Genomic DNA, 16,558 nt, shown 5'->3' with positions numbered 1-16,558 from the left:
AGGCGTGATGACGTCATAGTGATTTGGAATTGAATTTGCTTTTATAACTTCAGGGAGGCTCGAACTTGACTGAATTCGGATTTCAGTAGTCCTATCACAATTCCGAACTCTGATCGCTAAGATTTTATTGGTTGGAATGTTCATATCAAATGTTATTGCAATTTCCTTGAAATTTTGATCACAAACGAATCGCATAGTGTGTGCCGGGCTTAACACCACTTCGTCAATTTCATAAGCTATTGACAAACGAAAATTTTCATTTGACAAAGAATGAAAACCAATGACAATTATACTAAGTGGGTATTAAACCATGTGTAGTGTAGACCAATCAGGTTTAACTTAAACTCAGGTTTAAAGTTGTGGTTTAAGTATGGATAGCCAATTGTTTCATAAATCACAACGGTAGAGATATCATATTTCACCTCATTTGGCTCTCACATCATTCATAATTGTCTACGAAGTATAAATAGATGATCGTCTTCACCATCGATGAATCAGGAAAGAGCACAGTAAACGTAAGAAACATACAACTTAATAAAAATTTTGACACTTCTGGCTTCCCATAATTTTAGCACAGACTTAGACCACGGTCTAAGTTAAACCTGACTTCAGAATACGGGCCAATGGGATTAGTCCATGTAGTATAAGACTATCTGAGAAGTAGACTTACTGTTAGTCGACCAAGTAAATATAAACTTTTCCAGGACATCTATGAGAGAAACCTTTTCAAATTAGGTTGAGCACTATCAAGACTCTCTATTAAAGAGAAAAGCAATGGCCATGAAATGCTTTCATAGGATCTGATGCTGGATAAGCAACTGTATGGTGACAGTGCGCGAACTATTCATAAATACTGTGTGAACATGTCCTGCCAATGCGTAAACTTGTCGTGAACATGTCATGGACTAGTCGGTACTATGGCACACACCATTGGCGCATTTCGTGCCCCACGTTGTCACCCACTGGCAAGATAAAATTGTGGCAATGCGGGAACCCAAAACCGTGGAATAGCAGCATTAGCGAGCATACATAGGCTATGGTAAACCATTTTCTTGATCCAATTTCTTCATATCGAGAATTGCCTTTTGATACAACACAGATGATTCTTCATGTAAGAATTTGAATTTTTGATTTTTTGTGTTGATAAAGTTCAATTCTTGAAATCCAGAATGGTGTACTTGATTATGAAGAAATGAAATTAAAGTAGAAAACGGCTGGCCATGCGTACATTATGTCGGTAAACACTTGTTTTGTTAAAACTAACTTAGGTGTCAAAGCCTCATACTAACCTACCTAATATTGTGATTGTTTGAGCAGGTGTAAAATTTCTTTTATAGAGCAATGTACATGAAAAAGCTAATAAATTATGTGGTATGTACTATATGTATTTCCCCAGCCTACTATTTCTTATTGAGTTGAAAAGAATGGACTTGTTCATTCAGTAAATTAGTGTACAATATTTTTCTCTTTGTATATGTCAGCTATTCTAATTCCATGTCCAAGAATGATGTTTAAATGTTGTTTGAATTAACCATATTTTATTTGAGATTAAATTGCTTTAATAATGTATTTGATTATACCTATGCCATGCTTTTCTCACTGTCTTATCCTACTATTTCCTTATTCTTTTACTGTTTTACTCAGTCTTTATTCTTCCTACAATATATTTCATTCTTTTTTTTCCTGGTGCTGTACTTCCAATCACTCCATGTCTTTTCTTCCTGTCAGGTTATTCTCTTTCTTTAAAATTTCATCTCTATGATAATTTGCAATCACTCTTTGGATTCTATGTCAATGTGTGTGATGTAACTTTGCACATTATCATTACATCTTTTTGTAATACTTTATTAAGTATGATATTAGGTGAAGTAAATTCTATTAGTTTTTTAGCTTCCACATGTTTTAAAAATATCTTAATTAAACAATTGAAATCAAATCACATTCAAGAAGACAGGTGAAGGTTAGGGATTGGTGTTGAGGAGAGAGAGAAGGGGATGAGCTTTAAGGCCACTACTCACCTTACGGCTGCTCCATGATTGGATTTTGGAGCAAATCGCATTTTGTTCATCTTCTGAAAATGTGAATGAAAAGCACCTTTTTTAGCTCATCCGGCCCGATGGGCCAAACAGAGGCGTCAATCCTGGGGGGGGGGGGGGGGCAGGGGGGGCGATCGCCCCACCAATGAAAATATTGGGGGGCAAACATATTGTTTTGCCCCCACAATAATTCTGCATGCATGTGCAAAAATAAAATAAGATTGCAGTGTTACACAGAAATCAGCAAGGGAGATTGAGATACACAACTCGTTCTTTATTTAAAATCGTGCTCAAAATGTCAGTTTTTTAGATTGGAATATAAAAATTTTCAGCTCACGCTTCGGGCTCGCATCATTTATGTACCAAAACCCATACTTTTCATGATTAATTAGGTGAACAGAATGTCCCGTTCTCAGGCCTAAACCTAAAAAGAACTCCCGCTCCGATTTGCAATAATCTTTTGTTGAATACATATCTTGTTCTTTATTAAAAACGTCCATTAACCTGTCAATTTTTTCAGATTGAAATATCAAAATTTTCAGCTCGCGCTTTGCGCTCGCATCTATTGTTACATGTATTTTAGATACCCATCCTAATCATTAGTACCAAAAATGAATCTTTCAGGTCAGAATATAAAGAAATTTCAGCTCGCTCTCGGTACTCGCATTATCTGTGTAGTGAGATATGTATCCTCCACATGAGTTACTGCTACAAACAGTCCTAAACAGGTACCATTCCTGTTTTCAGGTCAGCATTCTAAAAAATTTCAGCTCGCGCTTCGCGCTCGCATTAATTTGTTGGTGAGATATGTGTCCGAGTCTCTTTCTCATATATATATATATAATTAGGCCTGTGTGTGTGTGTGAGTTTGTTTGGTGTGATCGAGCGCCTTTAGAACGATTCATGATTTTGCCCCCCGAATCTGAAAAATGGATCGACGCCCCTGGGGCCAGATGAGCTTAGTATGCCGTGGCGTGGCGTCCTTCGTCCGTCCACAATTTCAAAATGCTTCTTTTTCGCCCTTTCAAGTTCAATTTCAATTCTGTTTGCTTTATATGATAGCACTACATGTAGCTGGGGGATTCAAAACTTCTACACAGAATTTTGAAATTCATTAAATATGCTAATTTATGGGCATTTTCAAAATTCACAAAAAATGCTTCTTTATTTGTGGACCGATTTCAAATTTTTTGCTTCCATCTGGTAAAGCTTCATGAGGTTCACCAAACTTCTACACAGAATTTTGACTAGAACAATTTGTATGCTAATTTATGCAAAATTAATTCATGCATATTTTTAAAAATTCACATAAAATGCTTCTTCTTCTTTATATGTTGACCGATTTTGATTTTTTTTCTTGCATCTGGTAGAGCTTCATGAGGTTCACCAAACTTCTACACAGAATTTTTTAATTTGGAGTAGAAAATTCATACATCACAGAAAATGCCTCTTCTTTATTTGTTGACTGAATTTCAAAATGCTTCTTCGTCATTTCAAGTCTGATTTCAGTTCTGTTTGCTTTATATGATAGCATTAGGTGGGGGATTCAAAACTTCTACACAGAATTTTGAAACTCATTAAATATGCTAATTTATGGGTATTTTTAAAAATTCACATAAAATGCTTCTTCATTTTAATTGTTGACCAATTTTGATTTTTTTTCTTCCATCCGGTTGAACTTCATGAGGTTCACCAAACTTCTACACAGAATTTAGAAATTTTCAGTAGAAAATTAATTATGCTAATTTATGCGAAATTTATTCATAAATCACAGAAAACGCCTCTTCTTCTTTATTTGTTGACTGATTTTGATTTTTTTTCTTCAGTCTGGTAGAGCTGCATTAGGTTCACCAAACTTGTTCACATAATTTTGAAAATTTGTCTAGAAAATTATTTATGCTAATTTATGCAAAATTTATTCATAAATCACAAAAAATGTTTTTTCTTTTTCATTTGTTGATCAATTTCAATTTTGTTTGCTTTATATGATAGCTCGAGGTGGTGATACAAAATTTCAACACAGAATTTTGAAACTCATTAAATATGCTAATTTATTCCTATATTTTCAAAATTCACAAAAAATACTTATTTATTTGTTGATTGATTTTGATTATTTTTGTTCCATCTGAGAGCTACATGAGGTTCACCAAGGTACTACACAGAGTTAAGACATTTTGACGAGAAAATTATTTATGCTTAATTTATATGAAATTTATCCATAGATCACAAAAAAATGCTTTGTCAATTCTTAATCAATTTCAATTCTATATCCTCAATTTATGTCACCAATATAAATCACTACAGTGTCAACTGGGCTGAAATTAAAATTGTGTTAAATTTCGTTGCGAGATGCCGGATGAGCTCCACATCATTGATGTGCTAGTTTTTATTTTAGGTTCAGATTAACTGTATGAATAGTAATATAACAATTCTGATAACAATTGGATGATTGCAAGCCTTTGTTTCAGAGTAAAGGTCAAATTAATATCAAAGCGTAGCCAATGGTACGATTGCTATGACATCATTACGACTAGACATTAAATCTGCTCTTTTTTTCTCAAGGATGATAGCACATAGTCATAGATTTGAAGTAGGTATTCGAATGATGATTTAGAACACAGACCAGTCGTAAGGTGTGCGGTGGCCTTTAGCCTCCTACTTCAAAAGAGAAAAGGACGTCATGAGATTCATAGGGCAAGAAGCGGGAAAGAGAGGGAAGATATGAACTTAAAGCACTGGGAAAAGAGAGAATAGAGATAGTGTTGGAAGTGAATTCATTGCAGAGATGAAGGGAGAGATAGAAAAGGAGAGACAGTGAGAGGGGGGGGGGAGAGATATGCTGACAGAGAGAGAACAAGAAAAAAAGGAGTATTGCAAAGAAGGGATGTGGAGGAGAGAGAGAGTTTTATTGGTTCCATGACATTTGCTCCGGCGACAATTGCTCAGATAGAAAATCTGCACGTTAAGTCTAACATAAAATCTAAAAATCTAAAAACTAAATAAACCCTAATCTGAAATAAAAACTATATCACAATCCTAACTCTAACCCTACGCCTTCTGAGATATTAAAGGTCAAGTCCACCCCATAAAAATGTTGATATGAATAAATAGAGAAAAATCAAACTTGCATAACGCTGAAAATTTCATCAAAATCGGATGATAAATAAGAAAGTTATGATACTTTAAAGTTTTGCTTATTTTCCACAAAACAGTGATATGAACAACTCAAATGAGAAAGTCAATGATGTCCCTCACTCACTATTTATTTCGTTTTTTATTGTTTGAATTATACAATATTTCATTTTTTTTTATAGATTTGACAATGAGGACAAACTTGACTGAATCATATAGTGTTAAACAATGCTCATTCCACATGTTCAGGGAATAATTAATGTTCATTTGACAATGAGGAGAAAAATAGAATATTCCCTATTTCTTGTAATAAAATACAAAAGAAATAGTGAGTGGATGACGTCATCAGTCTCCTCATTTGCATACCCACCAAGATGTGAAATTAAGCAAAACTTTAAAATGTCATAACTTTCTTATTTTACATCTGATTTTGATGAAATTTTCAGTGTTAAGTTTGTTGGATTTTCCTCTTTTTATTCAAATCAACTTTTTGTTGGGGTGGACTTGTCCTTTAAGGCCGGAGCAAATGTCGCAGGAGCAAATGTTGTGTCACTGTTTTATTAATAGAAAGAAGTAAGTAGAGTAAGCAAGAATATAACTAATATCAACAACCAAAAATTACATGTATATGGGTGATCTTATCGTTCTGCTCTTCAGGTTGTCTGTATCTTTATTTCTCTTTTTCACCCTATACATTCTTTGGGATTTTTCTTTGTTCCAGCTTGCATCCCTCTTCTCCCTTCTTCCTCTACCCCTTATGTCTGTCATACTTCCATCTTTACCCCAAGAGTCTTTTATCCCTGTACTTTTGATAGTCTTAATCTTCCCTCCTTCTCTTTCCTTCTTCATTCCTATCCCTACTCCTTACCTTTCCTTTTATCTCCTTATCCCTTTGCTCTTTCCCTTGACTCCTCCCCTCCCCATCTCTCCTTATATTCCTTTTTCTTCAAACTCTCCGATTCCTTTCCTTTCAATTAGTGCTTTTCATCCCTTCCCTTTCTGCACACCTTTCTATCTTTACCTTTATGCTCTATAAGACTATTCTAATACCTTTCTTTTCCCTTCTCTCCCTCCAAATTTCTTTTTTTCCTTTTCACTATTCCCTCTTCATACTTCTTCCACTCTCTGTATAGGTTTACATACCTTTACCTTCCCTAGAGCTACATTTTTTTTTCTCTACTTCTCTTTATGCTCTTTTCCAAAATTTTTCTTCTTACGCCTCGCTCATTTTCATCCCTACCTTTCTTTGTCCTCTATTTTCTTTCCTTCCCTTGCTTCTCTCCCCCTGGTCTACCATGCCCTATACACCCCTCTACCTCCTTTTCTCTTATATTATGCCTTTTCACTCCTTTTCCCTTCTTCCACATCACTCCTTCAATCTGGATTTTTCTTACCATCTATTCTCTTCCCCTCCTTTATTCTATTACATATCCCTCCACTTGCCATATTTCCCTTGCCCTATTTTCTTTCTCCCTCTTTATTGCTCCATCTTGAGCTTCAAGAAGATTTTTCATTAGCCTCCTCTCACAGCAACAATCAACATTACAAATGACTTGGTACATGTAGCATGTGCTAGCCAGTATTCTCAGTCATTTTTAAGTAGATAAAAAGTTGAATAAAAAAATCAAACAAGCATTTGATATTACTGAAATTGTACATGAAAAAATTGGATGTGAAGTAAGAAAAATGTGACATTTTCAGTTTTTGCTTTCATGCATTTTCACAAAACATAATTTATATGCACAAGAGGATAATATGCAACAAGTGAACTGATGAATTCACAGTATTGCTATTCTTTTGCATTTACTTTAATGTATGAAATTTGAAATATTTTGTTTTTCCTCATAATATAAGCTTATTATTTGTTTCCTCCTAAACATTTCAAATTGCCAGTGTTGCAAGTTGTTGTGATCATGTCAAGAGGGTCCTCATTGTCTAATCTGCAAAAATCGAAGTATTTTATTATTCATATTATAAACTATGACATCATCAGCTCTGTCATTTTAATGTGACTTGGCTTTTGCATGTATAAACCACTGTGTGTATTAAAACAAATCCCTGCACGACTTCTCTATAATCTTGTTCTTTTTTTAAATTGTAATAATGACATTGTCCATTCTATGGTTGGTCTTCACATTTTAGTGCAATTTGTGGTACATCTTCATCACCCAGTAGGCCTACTTCCAATCTTAGGAAAAAGTGTGGACTCATGTGATATTCTTTAAAGAGAGATGCATAACTGTAATAAACAACTTAAAGGGATGGTCCGGGATGAAAGTTTTATATCTAAATAAATAGAGTAAAATTCACAGAGCAAAATGCTGAAGATTTCATCAAAATTGGAGTAACAAGTAACAAAGTTATTGAATTTCAAAGTTTATCAATATATTGTGAAAACAGTTATATATGCAAATCGTCTTGAATATTAATTCATTAGGTGGGCTGATGATGTAACATCCCCACTTTCCTTTTTTTATGTTATGTACATGAAATCATACATGTTTCATTTTTTCATACATGCATAAATGATTTGTCTCCATTATCATGAAATAAGTTGCGGCAGTAAATAACAAATGCACTCAATCAGTTGTCAATCTAATTGTTTTAGTTCTTGGTAGAAAAATGTTGAATAAACCTGATTTTATGTAATAAAATACAAAAGAACAAGTGGGGATATGACGTCATCAGCCCACCTAATATTCATAAAGACATGCCTAGAACTGTTTCACCGGGAATAATGCAAAACTTTAAAATTCAATAACTTCGTTATTTGTTATCCAATTTTGATCAAATTTTCAGCATTTTGCTCTGAATTTTACTCTATTTATTGAGATAAAAATATCTCCAGCCTGGACCATCCCTTTAATGAAACAGTTGGATTGGAACAACAAACCCATCCTATGAATAATATATCAGTTGAACTGTTGTGAAGTAGTATTTACAAGCATTATTTCCCAACGAATTTAGAGAAATTACTATGGTATTATTGTATTTAACATGTGTTGAATAATTCTAGGTTTCTTATGCCCAATAAAATGTAACTGGTGTTAAAAATGATGGATATTAAATTGTTATTTTACAACACCATTGGTTAAATTTTGATGTTTAATGCAATCACTGGTTAAAATTTGACGATTTATTGCAGTATTTGTTAAAGTGTTGATTGATGAGGATAACAACAAGATCGCTGAATCTATTCATTTTGAAAATTCGCACTTCGCAAATTTTTTTTGCTGAAACTGGCCTTTCATATGGCCACAAATGATTTTTTAGGAAAGCCCATCTGTTTTCACTGTTTTGCATTTACATCAGGGTACTTATGCCCAAACAGCATGTATGGAGGAACATTCTCAACACAATTCTATTCTCATCTGTTGCTCAAGTTTGAATGGATTTTTATGAAATGAACCATATATAAACCCCTCTATCAAGTTTAAAGATCTCGGTATCATTCTTTTTTTTTAACAAGTTGCCTCATTACACTAACAATGCAAACAAATAATTTGACATTTTGTTTAAGGGAAAGTTCACCCTGACAAACATTTTATTGTAAATAGCAGACAATTAGCAGAAAAATATATTTAAAAATTTTATTGAAGAGTTAAGGAAAATCCATCAAAGATTTAAAAGGTCTTTAGAATTCTATTTTTTTTATTTGTGATGTCATATGCGAGCAGCTTCCCCATATATCGTGTATTATAAAGAACAATCAAATGTAATTGTCTCAAAAAAATGAAAATTGTTTTTATTTTACCTTCAGTATATGAACAAATTTTCTCACACCCACTCTTGAAAGAAAAAAAGTCATCGTGAACCATAACAAATTGAAACTTAGGCATGTTATATATTACATAACATATGGGGCAGCTGCTCATATATGACGTCACAAATCAAAAACTTAAAATACTAATAAATTTCTTTATCTCATATTGATGAATTCTTCTCAAACCTTCATCAATATCTTTTTATTATTTGTATGGTATTTTTACAAATAAACTTTTTTTGGGTGAACTCCCCCTTTAAGGCAAAAGGTTTAACATCCATAATTTTGCTTCTTCTGGAAACTTGGTATAAGTGTTTAACATAAAATTATATGTAACTGTTAAGGCTCTTTTATGGTGTATGGCAAGCTGTTTACTTTGATAATTAATCAGAATTATCCAATTATTAAAGTCAAAAACATATATGGTAGTGCCCCTCCTGTATATATATAAGTAAAATACATTAAATATACGCGCAAAGATAATTGTTTGAAATGCTAACCAAAGATTACTAGGGGAAGTTCACTCTGACAATACAGGTGTTTTAACAAAAAGTTGACAAAATTGTGAAAAATGCTAGTGAAGGTGTGAGGAAAATCAATAAATGAAAACAGATAGTTATGATTTTTCTTAATTTTGAATTAGTGGCACCATCTGCAAGCAGCTGTTGAATTCCATGAATTCCCATTTTTTAATGGATTATGATAACCAACTAGTTCATCTTTTGAAGCAGATAAGAGATGATATATAGGTCTGATGATATAATAATCATTTTCAATTTCTTAGAAAATGACACATGGGGAGCTGCTTGCATGTGACATCACAAAGTAAGAACTATGAAAAAATTAATCACTATGTTCTTTAATGGATTGTCACCAAATCTCACTAATTTATTTCTTTTGTTTTCAACTTGTATCAATTTTAACCAACTCGACGTCAGGGTGAACTTTCCCTTTGACAGTTATACATCAGTTTTTCAGCTGAAATTAAGAATATATTGAAGGTTGAGTGTCAATATCTGTCTGCATGCACGTACATATCAGGGGCTGCGGAACGGGGGGGGGGAAATTTTGCCCCCCAAGTGTTCATAAAAACCATGTACATAAACCTAAAAATGACTATCTAATTGTAATTCTTTGCATACTCAACCCCCCATCCGACTTTCAAAACCGTTCAACAGCCCCTGCATGTACATGTAGCTCTAAAGTTAAGTGGGATCCATGTTAGATGAGGGTCGGGTGTCCAAGGGGTGCAGGTGATCAAGGACCGTAGCCTTCTCCTCTGCCTCTTTCCTTGCAATGCTTTCCAGTGTAACCTGCTCCTCAAGATCCAAACAGCTATCGAGAAGATGAGAATAGTTGTTGGTAGCAAAAAAGATTTTCATTTCCCTCAGTGCTTCAGCAACGTGATGGATGGACTTAAACTTAAGATTGCTCGAAGTCTCCTTTTCCTCCTTGTCTTTCGTCTCCTCCTTGTCTTTCTTCTCTCCTTCATCCTTCTCATTCTGACCTTTCTCTGGCCTGGCAGTGTCTTCCTGTTTGATTTTACACCAATCATTTCCCTTCTTCTTCAGTAACATCGCCAAAAGTTTAGGGCTACCATTTGCGTCTATCGCCCCTGTTTGCAGAGAACTTTTAGACGTATCCTTCTTCATGTATTCCCCAACTATCATTTGTGGGAGCTCTTTTGACAAAGTTTCTCCATTGCTTCCAAGGGAACCTTTTTCGAATATTGAAGATTTCTTTGGAATCATTAAGGCACTGGCTGGGCTTTCTCCTTCCAATCCCTTTGCTTTCCCGAAGGAGATACTATGCCGCCTTCGGAACGATTCCAACCATCCGTTTGATCCCTTGAACTCCGCTATACCAAGCTCCCTCGCTATCTCCACCGCTTTCTGTTGCAACATTGGTCCATTCACCGGTATCATACGGTCTATAGCGCCTTCAAACCACTCGTAAACCTTGTGGTTAATCTCCTCATTGCCTGTCTTACGCAGCTTCCGTTTGCGAGAAAGCGGTACATTTTGTGCATATTGCTCAATCCATTCATCTTTACGCTTCAAGATGTTTTGCACTTGTGTCTTTCCACATTTAAACCCATGCATATTCATGATCTCCATGATGCTCCGCGCACTTAGCCCCTCCTCCTCCCTCAGACGTATAGCTTCAATCTTCATATCAAGGGGTAACTGGTTGCGAGAAAGCTTTCCTGGGTGAAATGGCTGTGACACATTGGGTTGGGATGAAGAAGCAGGTCGTATTCGGTTTGATGGTAGAGTTGTTGTTGCAGTTGCTGAAGTCGAGATTGTTGATGAATAAGGTTCTGAACACGACACCGATCCGCTTGCATACTTCTGCTCTGAACAAGTTCCTGTTTGACTGTTGGTAGTGGTAGGTGTGGCTGCTTGACTGTCAGGTGTGGTTGGTGTTGTCAGAGATGTTGCATGTTCAGGAGTTTGCCCATTTTGTTGGCAACTCCTCTTTGCATTAACCACTGCTTGAGAAAGTGGAATCTTTGGGAATGAGTTGTCTGTGTTGCCAACAGGGGTTGTAGGTTGCATGGTACCGAAACTGGTTGTTTGCTCATTGCAGGATGATGCCGTCAGTGTGCTTGTGTTTTGTAGATTCAATACCTCTGCAAAGCTTGATTTTGATTGAATGATATGACTTTCATGGTCAGATGATGCAGTTGATGGTATTGCTGATGTGGTCTTTACTGCCATTGCTGATGTTGTAGGTGTGGTAGAGAGTTGTGATGGCTCATTTCCACATGAATGAATCGCGTCTGACTTTTTATCAGCCGATGATGAGTCTGCTTGCGTGTTGTAGGAGTGGTATGCAACTGCAGTTGGGAAGTGGTAGGCAATGTTGCTGAAGTGCTACCTAGTTGTTGTCAGTGATGCTAATGATACACGATGCAAGATGATACTGGTGTTGTTGCCTGCAGGGGTAGACTGTAAGTTTGTTAGCAACCTGGTGGTTGTAGGTGCATGTTGCTATAGTAGTGTTGGCGAAGTTGCAGGTATTACCAATATGCTATGATCGATGGTTGCTGGTGGTTGAGATACTAATCCCAAAGTAATATCCTTGCTTGTCGCAGTGTCTCAATTATGTCTGAGTATAAAGCAATATACATTTTGTAGAACTACAATCGCCCTTGATCAAAACTTAGTAAATTGCATTCATGAAGATATAATTGCCTGGTCAAATGATGTCAGATAAAAAGTATACAAAATGTTTTGGCAGCTAAAATGACACATTAAGTTCTAAAATGCCTCAATGGATATTGCTAAAAGAAAAACCACAAAACTCTGCCAGACAGCTTGGAGTATATGTACAGCCAGTACACAGAATGGCATGCTCTATTCAGATCTGTATACTGGGATATATATGTATGCATACAAATCCCCTCTGCATAAAGACCTTGCCTGTAGCTGTGTGTATGGTTTGGACGCAGTGTGTTTACTTCTCTGTGTGTGGTTTGCGTGTGTTAGTTGTGTGTGTATGTGCTCAACCAGTTTTGTTTCTTTCTTGTGTGTGTGATGTGTGAATGTGTGTGTGTGGCCTAGGGTGGTAGGTATTGTATCTGATCTGGTGTGCAAGTAGTCCTTGAGTGTGTATGGCTAATGTAGCTGCTATGAATAGATGTTTAATAATGGCCCTAGACAGACAGGTGGCCTTACTACAAAAGGTCATTGGGAGACTGTGAGTTTTAAAGGGAAGGATATATTGAAATGGATTTCACTGTTACAGTGTACGGCTAATGTTGGGTTATCAGCTGATGCCACTGTATCATATCATTGATATGGGAGACTTGATATTATTAGGGTCTACAATAGGATAAAAAGAACGATATTTGTGATTTAGAAAAGTGACAGGAATATATAATGCGCCCTAATTTTATCTGAACAAATGAAGGAAACATATCATAGTGAAATATTTGAGCCTGTTTTCTACAATGTTTTGGATTCTTATGTTTTTTATGCCTTTTCATATTATTTTAAGTTTATTGTAATCATATATTAGTATATAGCATGTCTTTGAGAACAAATGTATATATATATATATATATATATATAGATGGATAATTTTTAGCTTTCTTCCACTTTTTCTTTTTTCTTCATTGTTTGTGTTGCTTTATTTCCATTAAGGAGTCTAACACATTTCAGTATTTTGTGCTTTTATGTACATATGATATATACTTTATTTATATCACCCCAGCTTTCTGTTTACACAATGCATTGCTTATATATTTGGTTTCTTAGAAATTTTCATGTGTATATGTTACTAAATTCATTTTTGCATATAACTTGTAGTATTCTCTGATATATTTGTTCATATATTACTCTTTAATATCTGTTCCCTTAATTAATATAAGAATTTTTACTATCTTACAATTTTTGTTCAGAACTAAGTTCCAATTGATGTAGTCTATTCAATTTTTTTTTTTGGGGGGTGTATTTTGGTATTGTGTCGCAATTAAAAAAGACTTTTCCCTTGACTAATTATATTCATCTCTCTTTAACTATATCATGTATAAAACGCATTAGATTTTATTTACCAAAAAGAATTTTAAAATTGCTATATGATAGTTTGATATTATTGATTATGGTATAATTTTATGGGGCTGTTCAGCAAAGTTCCATCTGGATAAATTACAAAAGCTTCAAAACCGCTACGCTCGTCTGATACTTAAAGAGAAATTCCAGTATTTGCAGTAAACACTGATTTCATGAGAAAGTCTGTAAAACAAGGCCTAATTGTCAGTATATCATCGAGGATCTAGATCTGGTACAGTTACATAAACTGAACTTTGTGAAATCTTGAAATCTACGCAGAAAAATGTTCACACTGAAGATCACCAACACAGATAGGCACACGTGGGACAGTGTATTATTATTGCTAAAATAAAGACCCGACGGAAGTGACCGAATCCGCGCTTATTTTGCTTATTTCTCAGCAATCACACAATTTCTTCCAGAATCCTTTGGCACATATTTTTTATTCATACAAACAGACACTTAGGTGGTCATTATATTAGATTCTGTAAAAAGTCATTTTTAGATCGTTACCAAAACTGGAATTTATCTTTAACACACATTATTTAAATCCTCGAATTACATTATTGTCATCTTTAGGATGGCAATCCGTCACAGATAGAGTTGATTACCAATTTAAAATATGCATGTATAAAGTGATGCACAATAAAACCCCCAAATTTAGGATATAGTGCGTCATAGAACAATAAATTCCAAACTAGATATTCAATTAACTGTCCTCTTTTTATTGAAAAACCTCAAACCGAATATTATAAAAGATCATTTTGTTATCATGGCTCTAAAATATGGAATACGTTATCCCCCTCTCTCCGTTTAGCAAATTCACTTAATTCTTTTAAAAACAATGTAAATCGATTTCCCTCACACAAATATGTTTTTAAGATTTCCATGAATACTTTCTGTTACTTTCTGTTGTTATAAGTTTATTAGGGATTTTTTTTCTTAACTTTTTGTATTAAATTTGTCTTTCTCATTGATTATTATGTTCCTTTTGTTGACTATGTTTATGTGATATTGTTTTGATATATTTTTAATTTCTGTTGATACAGGGCCCCTTGGTCGAGCAGTTCTTGTAACTGAAAGGGCTACCCTGTTAAAATATAACGACAAGTAAAGAAATCAATAATCTCTCTCCCTATCTCAATCTCTTTTCCCCCTCTCAATCTTCCTATCCCATTTCACAAACCATTTAACCCAGATCTCATTCTCTCTTACAAATGTAATTGTGGTGTTTTGTATTGTCTTGTGTTGTCTTTGTGCCTTATTTAATTTATTTAGAAATGTTAAATATGGCTATAAATGCTGTTTTTATATTTCAGTTTGTTGAAACTCAACAAAAATAGAATTGAAAAAAAAATATTCTGTATTAATGTTTTTCTTTATTTAGCCCTGCTAGAGCTGGGGTTTTGGACCCTTGGCTTACCACAGCTTGGGGGGGGGGGGGGGGGAGGATCCATCATATTGTTCCCATATTGTCACCCATATCATCTATTATTTAATCTGACATTTTAGTTAATTGCCCCCCCCCCCCCAGAAAAAAAAGAAAAAAAAAGAATGAGTATAAATTCATGCTTGTCATGTATGGAATCATAAATATTGTTTATCTTTTGAATAATGTGCCTCTTTCACTATTACATATTTATGCAGATAAATTAAGGGGGCTCTAACGTCATTAAATAAAGCCCCAAATTACTATTTTTTCTGTAGGTATTTTGGCATTCTAATGGAATTTGTCAAAAAAGGAATTTGGTGTATGGTAGTTTCTTATGAATTTCTTACAACTTTCTCAAAAATTGTTTATTCAATAAAAATCTGTTAGTGACACTACTTTGATCATAACCAGCATAAAATTGGTTGATTTTAATCATTCAAAGTAAAAAAAAATATGCATATATATTGATTGGCTATATAATTTTGTTTGCACCTTTGAGCAATTTGGTGCATATGAAATGTTGCATAATTTAGAACCACATACTTAAATGTTGCAAATTTTGTATCAGGAAATATGCAGTAATGACAGGGAAAAAATTGTGAAACACCACAGCATCTGCTTTTCATGAGGGTGGTGTCCCCCCGCCCCTGGCATATCTTGGGTCAACTCGTTTGTAATATTAGTATATGGCTGTGGGAGTAAATATGTATGCTGCACCTACATACAATGCATTTTATGATATGAATATCCATCACTCTAGATAGATGAATAGATAGATAGGTAAAAGATAGATAGATAAATGGTTTATTTGATATAAATAAACCATCTTAATGCTTTAAAAATTCTCTCAGTATTCTTTTAGGCCTTGATGTACTTTTTGTGGGGCGAGCATTATAATTGTGACCTTTTACTTGTAACTGTAAAACTGCTGCCACTATATCAATGATAATAAGTAGAGTGGGGTTATAATATGCCCCATTGCTGCCACCATATTGATCGTAATAAGTAGTTGTATTGGACAATGCTGCCACCATATCAATTTTAATAAGTAGTTAGCGTGTTGGGTATATCCCACTGCTGCCACCATATCAATGATGATAAGTAGTTGTATGTGGTTATACCCCATAGTTGCATGGGGTTATATCCCACAGCTGCCACCAAATCAATGAGTAGTTGTTGTATGGGGTTATATCCCACTCTGCTGCCACCAAATCAATGATAATAGGTAGGTGTATGGGGTTATGTCCCACTGCTGCCATCATATCAATTAAAAATGGTAATAAGTAGTTGCATGGGGTTATATCCCACTGCTGCCATTTTATCAATGATAAAAGTCAGTTGTTGTATGGGGTTATTGCTGCCACCAAATCAATGATGATAAGTAGTTGTATGTGGTTATGTCCCACTGCTGCCACCATATCAATGATAATAATTAGTTGCATTGGGTTATATCCAACTGCTGCCACCATATCAATGATAATAAGTAGTAGCTGTATGGGGTTATGTCCCACTGCTGCCACCATATCAATGATAATAAGTAGTTGTATGGGGTTATATCCCACTGCTGCCACCATATCAATGATAATAAGGAGTTCAATGGGGTTATATCCCACTGCTGCCACCATATCAATGATAAAAG

At 34.8% G+C, this 16,558-nt stretch overlaps 1 protein-coding gene across 1 annotated transcript; it reads right to left on the bottom strand.

Moving 5' to 3' along the window:
* Nucleotides 1-5,654: 5,654 nt before the first annotated feature.
* LOC129275054 (uncharacterized) lies at nucleotides 5,655-12,407 on the bottom strand. The gene has a single exon (XM_054911827.2). It carries the CDS (start codon nucleotides 11,649-11,651, stop codon nucleotides 10,137-10,139), a length of 1,515 nt encoding a protein of 504 aa, XP_054767802.2. The 5' UTR covers nucleotides 11,652-12,407; the 3' UTR covers nucleotides 5,655-10,136.
* Nucleotides 12,408-16,558: the final 4,151 nt, after the last annotated feature.

This window comes from Lytechinus pictus, chromosome 13 (genome assembly GCF_037042905.1).
Source record: "Lytechinus pictus isolate F3 Inbred chromosome 13, Lp3.0, whole genome shotgun sequence".
NCBI classification, from domain to species: Eukaryota; Metazoa; Echinodermata; class Echinoidea; order Temnopleuroida; family Toxopneustidae; genus Lytechinus; species Lytechinus pictus.
This window is presented reverse-complemented; position numbering and strand designations above follow the sequence as displayed.

Coding starts and splice junctions, on each gene's coding strand:
- LOC129275054 (XM_054911827.2), bottom strand. CDS start 11,651: ATGGCAGTAAAGACCACATCAGCAATACCATCAACTGCATCATCTGAC.